Genomic DNA, 19,977 nt, shown 5'->3' on the forward strand with positions numbered 1-19,977 from the left:
CTCAACTGACTGCACCACCCAGGCATCCTGGGGATATCTTTTTCAATCCTTTTACTTTCAGCCTAATTGGGGAAGATTTATCAATGCCATTTTGTTACTTTTATGTACGTCTTGTGGCTTTTTTGCCCCCTTATATTCTCTCTTAATACCTTTCTTTGTGTTTTGTTGATCTTGTTGTAGTGACATGCTTTGATTCTCATTTCCTATTGTGTATATTCTATAGATACATTCTTTGTGGTCACTTTTGGGACTCCATAAAATAACTTTAAGGTACAACAGTCCATTTTAAACTGATAACTTCAGTTGCATACAAAAACTCTACTGTAGAGAGTATGGGAGTATACCCCCCCTTATATTATTGATGCCACAAATCGCCTGTTTATGTGTTCCTAATAATAACATAGATTTATAGCTTTTTTTGGTACTTTTGTCTCAGACTCTATACAAGAATTGGGACATGCTAATCTTAAAAGAGAGGGGAAAAACAGTGATAGCAGGACTACATAATGGCTCTGAAAGTTTCTGTTCTGTCATCGGTCCTTTTTCCTCTGCTTTGAGAACAGCATGTCCCAAATGGGAGCTGCTCTTTCAGCCTCCTTCCCAGGGGTTTGTGGTAGGAGTACACACACCAGGGGGCATTTCTTAGAAAGGGGTTCAGAGAGAGGTGGTGAGTATTTTGAAAAAAAGTATACACTCTTCCACAAGATATTAAGTGCATGTGGAAATAAATTATTACAAAGACATTAAAATTATGCCCTATGCAAAATTAAAATGGTTTGATGCAAGTATTTTTTCGGAGCTTTCTTTTTTCAGAGCCGTTAAAATTTTTTATCTCCATGTCCCAATAACTATCATCTCACAGGCCAATTTTGTAATGTTAGTGATAGTATATCTCATTCTTTCCTTAGAACCTCACTTTTATTGATACTATTTTGAAGTATTTAACTGCATTTCTTTCCAGGAAGATGTCTGACCCCTAGACAAAAATTACTCATTTCGATAAAATAAAAGTGTATTGTATTTTGGGCAGACTGCTTAGTCTTTCTAGTGTTCCATGTAGGCCAAAGATGACTTCCCACACGTGCTGGGGACTCGGTGAACACTTAGACCTTCCCTCTCCTTACCTTGGGCTTAGGGAGTCAGGTAATGGTTGTATAGTGTTATTAATATAAAGTTAGACGGAAAAGAGGCTGTCGTGGTCCTAGCTAGCTGGAGCTCTGGGAATTTCTCCAGGGAAGACTTTACAAATGGAGCAAGTCTGCCTGAAGGTTCTGTCCAGAGACTGAGGCCGCATCTACAGGACACCTGCCATGACTGTTTCATCTCCTCATATGCTGGCAGAGGATTGCCTGAGATCCCCTGAGAGGGGCTGTGATTCCAATCTAATTTCCCTTGTGGTGATTAACGAGTACAGGAAGAATATTAGAACTTGACAATGTATATGTTAAGAAAAATTCCTAGATGTACTTGCTTCACCAACAATGTACTTCCTCATTGAATTGAGACAGTAGAAAGATGCTATTCCTTCATTCACATTCTGATCCTTGACGGCCATGCTGGTTGTTCCTTAGGGGAACTTGGGCTCTAAGTCCTTTCCGTGCTCTGAGTTTGCAGGCACCGTAGTTGGTTAGTGCAGTCCTGTAAAGCTGTTTAGTTTCCAGTGGTAGAAGTTTTTTGTTTAATTTTGAGGTTATAGATCCAACTGCACAATCAAGTGTATAGATATTAAGAACACAAATCATTGTATTTAAAAGATATTTAATGTTACACTTGACACTAATATAACATTGTGTGTCAACTATACTTCAATATAGAAGGATGGATGGATAAATAAATACATGATACTTAATGGGAATTACCTAAATGAAAAATAGAGCTTATAGACTAAAAGCTGGAAACAGCAGTCCTGACTGTCGTGTGCTTAACACTAAAGGTTTGGTTTTCTTGCAAGATGAGAAGTCAAAATAAATAGCTGTTGCCTTCGTTTCTGTGGCTCAAGGGTTAGGGTTAGGGTAGGAGGAAAGAGGAAGAATGGCTAGAAGACTTCTACTTACATCTTACTGACCAAGAAAGATATATGGCCACTCATGGCTGCAAAGGAGTCTGGGATGTGTCATAATTTCACCGAGCAAATCACCACCTTCCATAAAATTTGAGTTCTGCTAGTAAGAAAGAGTGGGCAAATGGATATTGGGGAAAGCAACTGACATCTCTCTTATGGATGAGATTTTCTTTTTATTTAAATATGAAATACTGTAATGGTTCAAAAAGGTCTAAAGTGACACTTTAGAAGGTAATCATACTGTTTGTTAGATAACTAGAGCTACAATCTCTTTATATCTGTAATGTTGTCATTTGAGAAAAACTGTTAGATTCATGGGGCTTTTTTAGTATTACAGAAGGGCAGAAGAATGAGGTCTAGTGTTGTCCCTGATGTTTTGATAGGTTGTAAATTGAATTGAAAGGGCATATTATTTCCGAATTTATGAAAAGCAAAGAAAGAAGCTCTCACAGAAAGCCAGTACGAACACTTCAGCTGTGGACCTCCGACCGGTCATGTGCTTTGAGAGTTGTACAGTGTTATTTTCAATCTTTTTAAAAGTCAGAGTTCTTTGGGAATGCTTACTGCATTCATGACTTTTGTAAACATTCCAGTCATCTTTGCTCTTGAACTTCCTGTTCTTTTACCCAGCATATTTTCCTAGAAGTATTTTTTTTCCCTCACATAATAATGAATAGCAGAATGTGAGCAGATGAAACTGAGTTTTGCCAACCTACGGACTTCTCCTGTTGTTGCAGAGGAAGGTTTTTCCAGTTCTTACTATGATTCTCAGTCCTCAATATGCCTATAAATGCCTGGACAGTTCTTTAAATGACTAATGTGATTTTTTTTTTTTGCCTTATTTTTGAGATGATCCTTTTTTATTCACATGGAAGTGATCATTTGGCCTCTTCTAGAATTTTCTCTCAATGTCATCAAGGTGTAAAATGAAGGAAAAATGGTCTTACTTGGATTTCTTTCCTTTTTCAATACATTATGGTTGCAGGCAGTGCCAGCCCCCCGTGTCACCTCACAGTGAGACAGCACCAATTCCGGTTCCTACTCAGATAAGGAATTATCAGCGCATAGAACAGAATCTTACATCTACTGCCGGCTCTGGCACAAATCCACATGGTTCTCCAAGGTAAGCAAATATTGTTTTTCCTTCCTTTTCTTTTAAAAATTTTGTTGTCACTGAAAGATCTGTTACTTTCCGTGGTTGACATAATCATTTGTGTAGCATGGAGGTGTACAAAACCAAATCATAAAAAACTTCTGTAATGAATCTATTTAAATGATACTTCAGCTTAGCTGGATAATATCGTATGATATGTATATATAATAATTCTTAAGAATTAAGGAAGAACTTGTTAAAGGATGAAATCTCACCAGTTGTAGCAGACCATTTACATATTATTTATTTCCTCCACATCCTGAAACCCCACTAAGGTAGCAAGAACGAAAAGGTCCAAGTCCACAAAGACAAGTCAAATAAAAAGACATGCTCAGTGGATGAGAGGTTTCAGCACGTTTCTGGAAAACAGAAGATGGAAGAGGGGCGCCCGCTGGAGCAGGGTGGGCATCAGAGTGCCCCACGTCCCCAAGACCCGAGTCCCACAGAGCTTAGGGAGGGCAGGGGTGCAAGTGAGCCATAAGGCTGAAAACAGAAAAGTGCAATCTGGACAAAACAGCAAGAATGCAAAGAAAAGAAAACTTATGTAAAAAATGTGTATCCTTAGAACTAAATAGGTTAGAAACTGCATCCATAAATTAGAACAAAATGCCATTGAAAACAGTCAAGATCAAAAAGACCTCTTGGACATTACAAAATATAACTGAAATAAAAATAAATGTTGGAAGATAAAGTTGAGGCTGTATCTGAACTGGATGAATCAAATAAAGAAGATGGAAACTATGAATAAAAAATATTCTTCAAGTATTAGTTAATGTAGGCATTCCAGAAAGAACAAGTTGGAAAAGAAAATTTCCAGGAAATAATCAAGAAAAAGTTTTCTAGAATTGGAGAATACAAGATTTTAGATTAAAAGGGCCCAGCAAATGCATAGTTCAATGAATGGAAAAAGTTTTGCACCATCTCATAGGATGAGATGAAAACTCCTGAGAGTTTTCTACAAAGGACATTTTGGCAATATCTGTGAAAATTATTAATGCATATATCTTTTGAACCCACCACTTTAACTTCTGGTAACTTACTCTTTAGATACACAGTCCTTGCCTGTGTATGAAGTTACATATAGACAGGTTGTTTAATTTTAGAATATAGAGGATGAGAAATAAGCCAAGTACCCACCAGTAAGTGACTAACGTCCGTCTATGACAGTGAAGCACCTTCCATAAAGAGGAAGGAAGCTCTCTATATACTGAGGTAGAAAAGTTTCCAAGGTATATTACAAAATGGAAAAAGCAAAGTGATAGCGGAATTAGCGTGGTTTTCAAAGTGTGGTTTGTGTATGGCTCCCTTTCGAAAGGTCCGGGACGTCAAGACTGTTTTCATAATGATACTGGGACGCTGCTTTGTTTCACCATGTTGACACATGCACGAAGGGTGCAGAAGCGATGGTGTGCAACCTGCTGGTGCCTTCAGATGCATCAAGGTAGTGGCACCCAACTGCACAGTGATTTCTCACATCTTTTACCACCACACGTTAGTGGTACCAAGGAACGTCTTTAATGAAGCAGCGGAAGTTATTATTTCTCTCTGAAAATCGCAACCTTGAGTGGCTTGTGAGCATAAAGCACTTCTGGTGCACATTAGAGTAGTTCTCTTAAGGAGAAGCACTTGTGTGATTGTTTTAGTTGCAAGTTGAACTCACCCCATTTTTCACGGGATACTGTTTTTTCATGAAAGAACAGCTGACGAGCTATCTGTTGTGGGCATCGGGCAGCCATCTTGTTGAAAATGAACTAAGTCTGCCATTCCTGGAAAACAAGTGACATAAAATTTGAGCTCTTGAGCAAAAGTTAGAATTTTTGAAAACAAGTTCACCCATGTGATCTTGACAGCTTCTTTATGCCTTGACGGCCATTTCTGTTAAGATTTGTGATGATAATTTGGTATGGATGTGACTTTTTGATATTGTATGATGTGGTCAACATTTGGAATATCTGCATAACTCATTCAATCAACATTTTTCAAAATACCAAATGTTTAAAAATCCTGCATGGGTAAAAGATCCAGTCCAAGTACAAGATACCTCACAAAAGGTTAGAGCCTAATGTAAAACAAAATTTCATTGGCCTTGGTTTCAGATTCCACATTGCAGCTGTTCTTTTAGAAATGTACAATGGCTGAGTTTTGGTGTAATATCAAAGACGAGTATCACAAATATCTGAAAGGCTACCGAAATATTCCTCCTTTTTCTGGCCACATATCTGGGTAAGGCTGGATATTCTTCATGTGCATCCCCGCATATATTGTGCATATGGAAGATTGAATGCAGAAACAATTATGAGAATCCAACTATTGAGCCAGACATTAGAGATTTTTTAAAATGTAAAACAATGTCATGCTTCTCATGAATTTATTTTGTTTGGAAGATATAATTAATTTTCATAATTTTACATTAGATGTAATAAGTTTATTACTTTTAATGAATTATTACCAAATTTTTCCAGTTTTAGCTCATACAGTAAATATCAAAACTCTGGGATAGGGTTGCCTGGGTGGCTCAGTCATTTAAGTGACCGACTCTTGATTTCAGCTCAGGTCTTGATCTCAGGGTCGTGAGATCGAGCCCTGTGTTGGGCTCCGAGCTGGGCCTGGAACCTGCTTAAGATTCTCTCTCTCCTTCTGCCCCTCCTCCACTCCCACCCCTCTCTCTCCCTCTCTTAAAAAAGCCCCCAAAACTCTGGGATATTCAGTAATTTTAAGAATGTAAAGGGAACCTAAAACCAGAAAGAAAAAAAGAAAATGGTATGGTGTATATTACCTTTGTTAAAACAAGATGAAAATAAGATTATATTTTCAGTTTGTTTGCTTGTCTATGAATTAAAGAATTCTGGAAGGATATATTAGACACTAAAAATAGTGGGAACCTTTGGAGTAGGACTGAGGGAGTGTCGAGAATTAGGCAGATAGAATACAAGGATGGAAGGGAATCTTCATGCCATATAATTTTATACATTTTATATTTGTCTCATGTGACTATATTACGTATTTGTAAAAATTCTGCTCCATGGCATGTTGTTAGGACGTTTTAGAAAAAAGGAAATAAAGAGAGTCCCAGAACCTGCCAGAGAGGGAGTAATTTTATTTTCCTTTTCAGATCTACAGTGGTGCGAAGGTCTAACACCAGCCCTCTGGGCTTCCTCCGGGTGGGATCCTGCTCCCCGGCGCCTGCAGACACAGTACAGACAGTTGGACGAAGACTCTCCACTGGGTCTTCCAGGCCTTACTCACCTTCCCCTTTGGGTAAGGAGAGTAAAGCTGTTGTTTTCAACTTTGTTTTCACCGTGACAGATCTGACATGACGCTGTCTTTTAGGAGCATTGGCTCGCGATGGCAGTGAGTCTCAGCTGATGGGGAGCCATATCCTCCCCCTCCCACTCTCTGCCTTACTCCCAGCCCCCACGTGAGCTTCTCTAGGTACATTTGTTGGGACCGCTGTTGGAAATAGAATAATATAAATGGATCTGATGGATAAAAAGTATCTCCATTGGGTTTGGGCTCCAAACGCACAAAATCAGAAACCCTAGATAACAGTACGTGAAACGGCTACCCTACTTAGCACTCCGCTTTGTGAGGACTAAGAGACAGTTGTGTGCCCGGCAGGGCTGGCTTCGGTCCACAGGGCCTTCCAGCTCCGGGAGGAAGATGGTGGCAGCCTCAGGACGGGTCCTTCCCCCTCTCCTGGGAAGCCTGCACGGCACAGGGGAGAATGCTCACACAAACGGCACCAGCAAAACCCCAGCCAAACAGAAAGACGAACCTTAAAGCACGGTTTTAGTGAAACTGAGAGACAGAGAAAAGGCTCAGCTTCAGGGTACATGCAAGAGGGGCCAAAGCAGCTGCTACTGCGGAATCTGAGGGAGGCAGCACCGGTGGGGGGCGGGGAGCGGGGGGTGCAGAGAGGGCCCGGGGCGGCAGGTCTGAAACTTGCCCCCCCCCACCCCGTGTAAATATGTGTATTTTTTACTTCTAAAAGGTAAATTTTTATACACTTTTTACTTGTAAAGGGCTCCATCCTCAGGCAGAACTGTCGAGTAAGAGTAAGGGGATGTGAAGAAATTTCAGGAGGAGGCAGAGTGAGAAGGATTGAAGTATGCTCAGGAGCCCTGATTAAAAAAAAAACCAAAAACCATAAGGATGTTTTTAAAAATGTGTCACCACACCTGTTGCAGTGGTTTTGAAGCTGCTTTTTAGCTGAAAAATCTTCCCGGAACAAAATCCTGGCCCTCCCTCACCCCCTCAGCAGCTCTTGGGGCACCTCAGGGTCTCCAGAGACAAGGTCCAAGCCTTATCCTTGCACTCAGGGAAAAGGCCCCTCCTCGGGATCTAACCTTTGCCTGCCTACCTAACCACCTGGTCAGTGTCTCCTGTCTGCTTCAACCCCCTGACCTCTCCCAGCTCTTCCTCTGGTTGGTTTGGGTACTCAGAGGTGGATGCAGAGAAGGGAGCTGCAGAGTCGTTCCAGAATGACTGGGGAGGCACCTGTGATGGATATGGGGTCGGCGGGGGAGGAGTCTGGGGGAGCCCCTTCAGACCTCCTTGCAGCTCTGACCCCCATGAGGGAGAGAGGGAGGTAGGAGGAGTGGGCAGGGGAGCCTTGACTAGAGGGAATTAATTCTAAGAACGCTTTAGCCAGGCCCAAGGAGTGTCCCCAAACACTAGATTGTCCAAATTCCCTGACCTGCTTGACCCAGCCTGAATTAGTGCCACACCCACATGCAGTTGTTGGCTGGGAGCCTTGGGGAGCATGCCTTGGCAGGAGCATCAAGAACGTAGTGGATACACAGGGACAGCAGCTGGGCCCCCTGCAGCTCCACAGGCCTCAAACACGACGAGCTCTTTGTACTTCTCTGTCTTCAGTGACGTACCTGTTACAGGCATCAGTTTGTTTGCGTGGCTTTCTTTCCTGCTGCTCTTGTTTCAGGGCAGATTCTATGGTTCTTTTGATTGTAGCGTGCCCAGCACCTGGCACGTTGGTCGCTCAGTAAACGCCAACTGAAATAAATCTTTGCTCATCCAATTTCGTAAACTGTAATGTACTGTGCAGTTCGTGCATGTCTTACCTGCTTCCATCCTTCACTGGTTTTGAGTCACCTCTCATTCCTTTCCCTGTTTCCCCGTTCATAGTTGGGACCATTCCTGAGCAATTTAGTCAGTGCTGCTGTGGGCATCCTCAGGGTCACGAATCCAGGAGTAGAAACTCATCAGGTAGGAGATCTGTTTGGGATATTAATAATTTTAATCCTGTTATAAGTGGATTTGAGTTATGTTTTTCTAGTCTTATCAAAGGAATAGACCTGATATGAAATATTCTGTCTGTTGTCCTACTTTCTAGAATCTTGGTCTAAAATGTTTTAGTATATCATATAGTCAATCAAATATCTCCTTTGGGGTATCTGATTCTTTTATGAAAGTAAGTCTTGGGAATTAACTGCACTAAATTTTGGTCATTGTCACATAGATAATGAAAATCAATCTAGACAATGAAGTTTCATTCCTTTGATTAATACTATTCTTGATAAGAGCTGCCAGTTAGCATGAGATAAACAAGAAATATAGTTTACTTGCTTTAATATAAAATATTTATACGCCTGAAAAGATACGTGCAAATCACACTTTTATTAGTCAAATTTTATTGTATGTGCATCTGAGGAGTTCGCTAATTAAAGGAATCCTGTGTCACTGAGAAAAGCACTCTTTTCTTAGTTTTTCATATTTTGTGTTTGCCTAAAAATAAATCTTAGATAACTTTCTCCAGATTTATAACATTTTGTTACTAATTTTATTGATTTGTGTGTGCGTATTTATTCATGTGTACATGTGGACACACACACACACGGCAGAACCCAGTTCTGAAAGATAAAGACCAGATTTAGGATGAGATCAAGCTAGGAGTGGTCAGTAGCAAAAGCTCTCATTTCCTTTTTGGGAAGATTATGGTTATAGGTCCGTACCGTTATTGGTGGTAGCTTAGCTTGCAAGAAGCTCTGAAGAATTTGTAACTGGAGCTCCAGGCTTGCTTAGTAGCCTGAAGTTGGCAACAACAAGGTTTGTGTGGGGCAGTCCTCTTGCTGTTTCCAGCTCTTCACCATATCAAGACCCTATTTCTCAGGCTCTTAATATGGTGTCCCCTTAAGAGGCAAGAGTACCTGAGGACAACTGTTTTCTTTGAAGAGAATATGAGCACTTCAGGTTATAAATGAATTTCATTCATGAAACTGATAAAAAAATTATCCATATAGGCTTGTGATTTTTAGACAAGTAAAATAAAATCCCAGAAAAGCCTATTATCTAATTAGATAAAGGGTTATATTCTGGATTGGTTTGAAAAGTTTCTTTTAGCTGGTATGTGAGAAAAGAGAGTAATACGTTGATATCCCCAAGTACGTATTCGCATAAAGAGTAGAAATCATTTTGTTCAACATGGGTGTTGGTAGTTTTTACTGACATTGGCCATTCATGATATAGTTCTCTTGTGCTAATTAGACCAGACAGTAATCTGAGTTACCTGCTAGCTGCTGCCAAGAGCAGCTAACATACCCATCACCATTACCTTCTATCCGCCAAATCGTCTCTCGCCAAATACACAGTTTTTAAAATATCTCCTGAAGAACATGACATTCATAGACTTCCCATTTTAAGAACTGTCCCCTGAATTCTTCAGTGTTTGCCCGTGCTCTGGGTTAACCTACAGGCATGTCCGTGGCAGGTTCCCCAGTGCCACAGACTCCATCACCACAGTCTCTCCTGTTGGGTGCTAGACTGCAGAGCGCCCCTACCCTCACCGACATCTACCAGAACAAGCAGAAACTCCGAAAGCAGCACTCGGACCCCGTGTGCCCGTCCCACGCTGGGGCTGGATACAGCTACTCACCTCAGCCCAGTCGTCCTGGCAGCCTCGGAACCTCTCCCACCAAGCACATGGGGTCCTCTCCTCGCAGTTCGGACTGGTTCTTTAAAACTCCTTTACCAACCATCATTGGCTCTCCTACCAAGGTGCGTTCATTAAACTCTTTTGTCGGCGTTGCGACTTTGTTGAATTAACGTTTGTTACGTGAGGCACAGGGTGCTGGGTGGTGAGCTCAGGTCCAACAGCAGACCACAAGAGAAATTGCAGTAGGGAAGTCCATTACTCACATGTCTTGGCAGAAGTACCTGACATGTCTCGAGAGGCTGCACGGGGACGTCCAGGCAGGTGCGAACAGAGACAGGACCTGGGGCACATGCCTTTATTAGGGTGCAGGGATTGGAGGACTTGGGGGTTCCTGAGCTAAAGCAGGATTGGTCAGTTCAAACCAAAAGAATGGGATTCTGGTAAGCTCCACAGGAGTCTTATGTGTGTGACACCCAAGGGGAAAGCCTGGGGGGCGGGGAGACTTTAGACCACCAGGGTTGTTGGAGGAGTCCTCTCCAGAATTAAATGTACTTGTGACCACAGGCTGCTCTCAGGGGCGTGCGCTTGCACGAGGCGCTGGTGTCCGTTTAAGGCCCTGCAGCCGCGTGGCCACACAAAGATGATGCGGAATCAGCAATGCTGCGGAGTAGCTTAGCTGAGCTCCCTACAGTAGGCCATGAGCTAGTAAGTAGTGTAGTCCCCTTGTCTCCAGGGGATATGCTCCAAGACCCTCAGCGGATGGCTGAAACCAGATAGTATGATAAAATTTAATTTAGAAGTTAGGCACAGTGAGGGAGTAATAGCAATAATTAATAATAGAAGAGTTTTAACAATAGGCCATAATAAAAGTTATGTGAATGTGGTCTCTCTCTCTCTCAAAATACACCCAGAATATATATAATATATAATAATCATGGGGGGAGGTCTTTTTTTTTTTTTTAGATATTATATTTATTTAGAGTGAGCAAGCACGAGCGGTGGGGGGAGGGGCGGAGGGAGCTGGAGAAGCAGAAGGTGGGAGGTGGGAACATGCCTAGGAGGTGAGATGAAGTAAGGGAGTAAGGCAGGCATGTGACGGCTGGTAAGCTACCACTGACCTGCTGACCATACATCAGAAGGAGGATCACCTGCTTCCAGACCAGGATTGGCCACAGAAAGCGAAATCGTGGATGGGGGCTACTCTACCTTATGGAAGATCCCTGATGAGAATAGCTACAATTTAATGGGGACTTGCTATGAGCCAAGCAGTCTCAGTACTTTATGCTGAATGCTTTTTCTACATTAGCCCACTTATTCCCGAAGAAAGGAAATTGAGGCTAGAGAGTAGGAGTGAACTGTCCAAGGTCCCAGAGCTGTCTGTGGAAGTCAGTCTGTGAAGCCAGGTCTGACTGACGTTCCTGACAATTCCGAATGCTGCATGCAGCATAGTAACCAGCTTACATATGTTTCCTTAGACCACAGCTCCTTTCAAAATACCTAAAACGCAAGCATCTTCCAACCTGCTAGCCTTGGTTACTCGTCACGGGCCTTCTGAAGGGCAGTCTAAGGATGGGAATGACCCACGGGAATGCTCTCATTGTCTCTTAGTTCAAGGAAGTGAGAGGCAGAAGTCTGAGCAGCAGAACAAAGCAGTGTTTGGCAGGTAAAAGACACCATTTCCTTCCAGCCTTCAGTGTGAAAACTGTAATAGTACAGATATTTCTGTTACAAAGACAAACCAGACCAAATTAGTTCAGTGGCTGGTTTATACCACATGGTCTGTGATACGAACTGTATACATTTAGAATCTCTGAAAACCACAGGTGCTTCCTGTAACTGTGAATACAGAGCTGCCACTGAATTTCCCGAATGTTCTATGTCTGCTTTTTGTTTGTCTTGGTTATTGAAGTTCATCTCTGCCTTGAATTGTCCGGTATCTATTTTTTGTCTCCTTATTCTCTGACTTCCCATTAACCCTTTTGTGGCTCAGCTTAAATCCCCCTTATTTAAATATTTGGAATTTTTAAGTATACTCTTCCATTATGAACATCATTCTTCTTTCTAGATCTGTCAGTACTGGGAAATTATCAGAACAACAAGTGAAGATACCTTTAGGTGGACATCAGGGCAGCACGGACAGTTTAAATACAGAACGACCGATGGATACAGGTAAGAAAAATGTGGTTTCTTTCTAGGCAGGTAATTCGTTAGTATGTGCGCTGGTTTGCTGTTATTGCTGCCACAGATTATCATAAGCGTGGTGTCTTAAAACAACACAAATGTATTATCATACAGCTTCAGAGGTCAGAGGCCTGCAGTGGGTGTCACTGGGCTAAAATCAGTATGTTAACAAGGCTGCATTCCTTTTGGAGGCTCTAGGGGAGAATGCATTTCCTTGCCTTTTCCAGCATCTAGAGACTGCCCTCATTCCTTGGCTTGGGGTCCCCTTCCATCTTGAAAGCCAATAATGGCCAGTCTAGACTCTGACCTTCTGCCTTTCTATTCTACATTTAATGAACCCTTGTGATTACATTGGAACCCCTGGATAATCCAGGATTATCTCTTTATATTTAAGGCAGTTCCATCTGCAACTTTAATTACCCTTTGCCATGTAATGTAGCCTATTTACAGGTTCCAGGCGTTAGGACATGGACATCTTTGGCTGGGTTGGAGGGCAGGAGAAAGTAATTATTTTACCTATCTGCTTCTGTTGACTGTTCACACACTTACTGAGATTTCTTCACCCACTCCCTGCCACTTCATCTTTTTTCTTAGCATATCAAGACAGGTGCTTGTGGGGTGTCTTGATGATCACCAGTTATGAGAATTTCATAATTCTTAAGTATTTCATAATTCATAAGATCACCAGTTAGGAAGAATTCTGACCCAAGATTGGTTTTTATTGGTAGGGTAATACTGGCCAAAGTTAGCTTAAACAAACATGTATGTACTCTTGAACATTTCTTATACAGTGAGTAGATCCTATAAAAAAAAACCCATAGGTCACTGAGATCCCCTAGCCTTTTCATAGTTGTTTAGAGGCCTGTCCATAGACCCACATCTAGATTATTTGGATTGCTTGTCAAAACATAAAATGAAGGGCAGGTTGCAGACCATAACCCAGACTTGTTTAACCAAATTTTCTGGGAATGGATTCTAGGAATCTGTATTTTTTTTTTTTTTAAAGATTTTATTTATTTATTTGACAGAGACAGAGACAGTGAGAGCAGGAACACAAGCGGGGGAGTGGGAGAGGGAGAAGCAGGCTTCCTGCTGAGCCGGGAGCCCGATGTGGGACTCGATCCCAGGACCCTGGGATCATGACCTGAGCCGAAGGCAGTCGCTTAACCAACTGAGCCACCCAGGCGCCCTAGGAATCTGTATTTTTAACAAACTCCCGGGCGCCTGGGTGGCTCAGTCAGTTAAGCGTCTGCCTTCGGCTCAGGTCATGCTCCCAGAGTCCTGGGATCGAGCCCCATGTTGGGCTCCCCGCTCAGCAGGGAGCCTGCTTCTCCCTCTGACTCTCCCCACCCCCGCTCGTGCTCTCTCTCTCTCTCTCTCTCAAATAAATAAATAAAATCTTTAAAAGAAAAACCTCTCCCCATGATCATTATGTACCCCTAAATTTGAGAATCACTATTGTAATCTCTTCATTCTCATTTTCTCTGTAATTTTTTTATTGATTCTCCCATTAGCATCCCAAGAAGGAAATATCTGGACCATCAAATATCTGATTGAACATGGTTTCTAATCCAAAGAGAATACTCCACTCTTTTCTTACTTGCATGGTTTCTGAAGGGAAGTCCAACGTAATTCTTACTCTTACTCTTCTATAGGTGAGGTGTTTTTTCTTTGGCTTCTTTCAGGACTTTTTCTTTGTCTTTGATTCTCTGTAGTTTGAATATGATATGTTTAGGTGTAATTTTTTTGGTATTCATCCTGCTTGGTGTTCTCTGAGCTTCCTGGATTTGTGGTTTGGTTCTGTCATTAATTTTGGAAAATTCTCGGTCGTTACTACTACAAATATTTCTTCTTTTCTCTCTCTCTTCCCCTCTGATATTCCCATTTCATATATGTTATACTTCTGTAGTTGTCCTGCGGTTCTTGAATATTCCGTCTTTGTTTTCATTCTTCTTTGTATTTGCTTTCCATTTTTGGAAGTTCATATTGGCACATCTTCAAGCTAACTGATTCTCTCCTCAGCCATGTCCATCTACTGGTGAGCTCATCAAATGCATTATTCATTTCTGTTTCAGTGATTTTGATTTAAAACTTTTCCTTTTGATTCTTTTGTAGAGTTTCCATCTCTGTGCTTATGTTACCCGTCTATTCTTAAATGTTGTTTACTTTTCCCTAATGAGCGCTTAGCATATTAATCATATTTATTTTAAATTTCTAGTCTGATAATCCCAATCTGTGCTATATGTGAGCCTGGTTCTGGTGACTGCTCTGTCTCATCAAACTATTTTTACATTTTAGTATATCTTTTAATTTTTTTTTTTTTGGAAGTCTGACATGATATATTGGATAAAAGGAATTGAGTTAAATAGTATGAAGTTTTTTTGTTTTCCTGGCTAGGAGTTCGGCTGTGCTTAGTGTTTATACTGTAGCTGTAGGTGTCAAGCTAAACTTTTCTCTGTTGTTTTTCAGTTTCCCTAGATACTCCTTCTTAAGTAGCATATGACCCTTGCCTAACTATATTCTTTCCTTAGAGTTTTATATCTTAGCTCTTACATTTAGATCTGTGATCCACTTTGACTGGCTTCTTGTGGATGATGTGATGTAGGGGTCCAACTTCATTCTTTTGTGTGTGGATATTCAGTGATCCCAGCACCATTTATTGAAAAGATTATTCTTTCTTCCATTGAATTGTTTTATCAGCCTTGTAAAAAAAAATCTATCAACTATAAATGTGTTTATTTCTGGACTCCTAATTCTGTTTCATCAATCTATATTGTCTGTTATGCTGGTACCATACTGCTATGATTACTATACTTTATAGTAACCAAGGAAATGTGAGTCCTCCACCTTTGTTCTTCTTTTTCAAGATTGTTTTTGGTTATTCTGGGTCCTTGAGTTTCCATTATGAATATTATTGTCACCTACTAAAATGAAATCCCTGGATTGCCAAGTTGCTTTAACATATGAAAATCCATTAATGTAATAATAACACTCAATATGCTAGGAATAGAAGTGAATTTACTCACCTGATAAAGAACATCTATGAAAAATGCACAACTAACATGGTGAAATGATTAAAGTTGAATGTTTTCCCCCTAAGATCATGAACAAGACAAGGGTATCTGCTCTCACCACTTCTATTCTACATTGTATCAGAGGCTCTAGCCAGGGCAACTGGGCCAAAAACAAAAACAAAACACCCAGCTTGGAAAGGAAGAAGTAAAACTACCTCTATTCACAGATGGCATGATCTTGTATGTAGAAAATCCTAGTATAACCCACTAAAAAACTATTTGAACGAATAAATTCAGCAGTGTTGGGCGCCTGGGTGGCTCAGTCGTTAAGCGTCTGCCTTCGGCTCAGGTCATGATCCCAGGGTCCTGGGATCGAGTCCCACATCGGGCTCCCTGCTCGGCGGGAAGCCTGCTTCTCCCTCTCCCACTCCCCCTGCTTGTGTTCCTGCTCTCGCTATCTCTCTCTCTGTCAAATAAATAAATAAAATCTTAAAAAAAAAAAAAATTCAGCAGTGTTGCACGGTGCAAGATCAGTACCCGAAAATTCACTGTATTTCTCATACACTGGCAAGAAACAATCTGAAAATGACATTAAGAAAACAATTCCGTGTAAGATACCATCAAAAATAATAAAATACTTAGGAATAAATTTATAATTGTAAACTATAAAACTTTGATTCTGAAAACTATGAAACACTGATGAAATAAAGAAGACAAAACTAAATGGAAAGAAACCCCATGTTTATAAATCAGATGACTTAATATTGTTAAGATGGCAGTACTTTCCAAATTGATCTGTAGATTGAATGAAACCCCTGTAAGTGACACATCATTGTTCTCCTGCTGCTCCCAAGGTTGCCTCCTAGTCTTTGCTTTTCCTGTTTTACTGTGATGTTTCTGGGTGTGGCTCTCTCTGAGTTTATCTTCCTTTGAGTTTGTTGAGTCTCTTGGATATACAGATTAATGTTTTTCATCAAACTTGAGAAATTTTCAGCCATTATTTATTTGGATTTTTTTTCTGCCTGTCCTCTCCTCCTGGTACCCCCATCACGCATAGAATACACATTATGCATAGGTACACCTAGTGGTGTTTCCTAGTTCTTTGAGGCTCTCTTCTCTTTCCTCTCTCTGTGCTTCACATTGCACACTCTCTATCAGTTTATCTTCGAGTTCATGGATTCTTTCTTCTGCCAATTCACATCTGCTGTTGAACCCCTGGAGTGAATTTTTAATTTCAGTTATTGTTCTTTTTAACTCCCAAATTTGCACTTGGTTCTTTTTTACAATTTCTCTATTGATATTCTCCATTTGATGAGACATTGTTATCATACTTTACTTTAAATTTATTTTTCTTACTTGAGTATAGTTGACATACAATGTTAGTTTTCGATATACAGCATAGTGATTCAGCATCTCTATATGTTATGCTTTGCTCACCACAAAGTGGAGCTGCCATCTGTCCCCATACAACACTATTATAGTATCATTGACTGTATTCCCTATACTGTACCTTTTGTTCCCATGACTTACTCATTTCATAACTGTAAGCCTGTATCTTCCACTCCCCTTCACCCATTTTGCCTTCCCCCCCACCCCTCCCCTCTGGCAACCATCAGTTTGTTCTCTGTATTTTTAGGTTTGATTCTGCTTTTTGTTTGTTTATTAATTTGTTTTGTTTTTCAGATTCCACATATGAGTGAAATCATATGGTATTTGTCTTTTTTAGTCTGACTTATTTCACTTGGGCATAATACCCTCTGGGTCCGTCCACGTTGTCACAAATGGCAAGATCCCATCCCTTTTTATGGCTGCGTAATACTCCACTGTATAAGTAAAACACCTACACACCACATCTTTATTTGTTGATGGACACTTAGGTTGCTTCCATATCTTTGCGTTTGTAAATAATGCTGCATTGAACATAAGGGTGCATATACCCAGGTGCCCCTAAGTGGTTGTTTTTAAAAAAAAAAAATAATTTCCACCAGGATGCCTCAGTGGTGCAGTCAGCTAAGTGTCTGACTCTTGGTTTCTGCTCAGTTGTGCTCTCAGGGTCGTGAGATCGAGCCCCATGTAGGGCTCCACGCTCAGCACCAAGTCTACTTAAGACTCTCTCTCCCTCAGTCCCTACTCCCCTCTCTCTTTCTTAAATGAACAAATAAGTCTTTTAAAAAATTAATTTTCACCAGTTACGGTTGTTTCACTGAGAAGCAGGTCTGTGATGCTCCTCACACTTCACACTGCCGTCCTGGAAGTCGTTGTTCTATGTGCTGTTTACCAGAAGTCAGTCACTACAAGTTGGAATGGTTTTTGAAATTAGCTTGTTTGAAAGACCATTTTATGTCTCGTCTCCCTTTACAGATTAATTTAAATTTATAGGGTTTGTAAGTTCTGCATGAATATGTGTTGTAATTTAAGTCCAAGTTTGTGTATGTGAAACCAGATTTTTCTCCTTCAACAACATTTAGGCATAAATGTATCTTTGATCATTTTTATCCTCTTTTTCTCTTCCTTTTCCACATGAACTTTATTATCATTTGAAATCACAGATTTCTCTTTTTAATCATGAAGTTTCCATTTCTGAAAATAAAAACTGCTGATAGTAGGAAAAACTTAAGACCGTAAGAAAAATAGGGTCATTGGCTCTTAAAATATATCCATGACCATCTTTTTTTTTTTTTTTTTTAAGATTCTATCCATTTATTTATTTGAGAGAGAGAGAGAAACAGCATGAGAGGGGAGAGGATCAGAGGGAGAAGCAGGCTCCCCACTGAGCCGGGAGCCCGATGTGGGATTTGATCCCAGGACTCCAGGACCATGACCTGAGCTGAAGGCAGTCGCCCAACCAACTGAGCCACCCAGGCGCCCCATGACCATCTTTTTTTTTTGAGAGAGAGAGAGAATGAGAGACAGAGAGCATGAGAGGGGGGAGGGTCAGAGGGAGAAGCAGGCTCCCCGCGGAGCAAGGAGCCCGATGCGGGACTCGATCCCGGGACTCCAGGATCATGACCTGAGCCGAAAGCAGCCGCTTAACCAACTGAGCCACCCGGGCGCCCCCATGACCATCTTTAAATACATGTATACCTACTAAAATAAAATCGTAACATAAAGAGAATATGTGTCATTTTGTACATCTCATGTAACAATAGATACTATTTAGTTTCCACCTACTGTTCCTTGCTCCCTAGAAGATTTTTATGAACTGTGTTCTGTTAATTAGACGCTTCAAGTTTGTTATGCTCTGTTGTGGATAGGATGGACACTGATGGCAGGTTTTTTTTCTATATCTGGTTTTAACTTTGTGATTTGTATTGTTAACTCCCACCTCCATTCTGTGTCGTCAGAAATGTAATGTTTTTGAGATGCTTGAGTGTGAAAAAGCTTTGGACAACTTATTGATTCTGCGTAGTTTGGTGGAGAGAGGCTTTCCACTTTGCCTTCCTTTAGCCCATGTTCAGCCCATCAGGCCCCCTGACACTGGGTCCCACCCCCATTTCTTCCTGGCAGATGTACGGCTGCAATTCCATTGACTCAGCTTTCTCTGTCTCTTAAAGCTCTTACACCATGGAGACTCCTGATCTCCCTTTGGCTTTCCCTCACATTTTTAGTCTGAGTTCTTGGTTTCCCCTTCTTTGAATGATCCTTACCAGGTGTGACTACAGCTTGTGTCCTTTAGAAGTATACAGAAGTGACTCTGAACAGGAGGCTTTGGTGTGAAGAAGATTCACAGCTGAGAAGAGATTACCATAAGATCCCTTAATGGCGATCTGTGTTGAATTTCTGATGTTAAGAATAATAAATACTTAATATAAAAAAGCCCCAGAAACGCTGCTATAAAAGTAAAGGTCTCCTTATAATCCCACCCCCAAACATAAACACCGTGGAAGCAATGTGACGTTTTGTCAACTTTTCCCCGAAGCCCCTGCAGGAGCTTGTGGTGGTGGACTGGCACCTGCCCTGGGAACAGCAGCAAGTTCTAGGGCTGTCCTGTTCACTGTAGGATCTCCTCCACACAGTGCGGCGGCCCCCACTGCTGCCCATACGGTCCTCCGAACAAGAACAACCTCAGGTGAAGAATTGTGTTGTTATCATTTTGGCTTGTGTTTGGAGTGCAGTGTTCTGTCAATGACTTGATGCGACTCAGACGAGTCCCTCAGCCTCTCTGGACTTCAGTTTCTTTACCAATGACATTGAGGTCATCATTTTCTTGACCTTAAAGGGTTATAGGGTATAAATGGGACCTTTGGGGGGGGCTTTATAAAGTAAAAGTACTGTATGTTTATAATACTATATTATAGCAATGTAACATAAATGTGACTTTTCCATGATGAAGCAGCTACGCATCTATGGTGCTTCTTATATTAAAGGCTTATTTTAGTACCTCTGATAAATTTTTTGAAATGGTAGATGGTTGCTTTGTTCTTTTAGGGACCTAAGTTTCACCTCTTTTGGTACTTTGGGTCCTAATCTTTGCACTTAATCCTACCTACATTTAGATAGGCCAGTAGATTGGTTTTATCATCCATACTCTGTAAGTAGGTTATTAATACCCCAAATTAAGAAAGTATTTAGATTGGACTTGAAATGGGTTATCATTTGGCATTGTCATCCATATTGTACCTTGTGTCCTTTAAATTCTCTTATGCTACGTAAGTTACCAATCAAGGTGTCAGGAGAT

At 41.0% G+C, this 19,977-nt stretch overlaps 1 protein-coding gene across 5 annotated transcripts in view; it reads left to right on the forward strand.

Moving 5' to 3' along the window:
• Nucleotides 1-19,977, forward strand: part of ULK2 (unc-51 like autophagy activating kinase 2) — an 82,536-nt gene that overhangs the window by 52,316 nt on the left and 10,243 nt on the right. For 3 of the 5 annotated variants that reach the window (XM_064582743.1, XM_064582740.1, XM_064582741.1), the window contains 7 exons: nt 3,048-3,185; nt 6,328-6,473; nt 8,358-8,438; nt 9,925-10,226; nt 11,580-11,767; nt 12,170-12,273; nt 19,219-19,368. In XM_064582743.1, the coding sequence (XP_064438813.1) occupies nt 3,048-3,185; nt 6,328-6,473; nt 8,358-8,438; nt 9,925-10,226; nt 11,580-11,767; nt 12,170-12,273; nt 19,219-19,368 (1,109 nt within the window). The remainder of the gene's footprint in view (nt 1-3,047; nt 3,186-6,327; nt 6,474-8,357; nt 8,439-9,924; nt 10,227-11,579; nt 11,768-12,169; nt 12,274-19,218; nt 19,369-19,977) is intronic. The other 2 variants (XM_045889768.2, XM_064582742.1) reach the window with 2 other exon arrangements.

Source organism: Mirounga angustirostris, unplaced genomic scaffold (genome assembly GCF_029215605.1).
Source record: "Mirounga angustirostris isolate CCGP_5_RB_7025 unplaced genomic scaffold, mMirAng1.0.hap1 SCAF_17, whole genome shotgun sequence".
NCBI classification, from domain to species: domain Eukaryota; kingdom Metazoa; phylum Chordata; class Mammalia; order Carnivora; family Phocidae; genus Mirounga; species Mirounga angustirostris.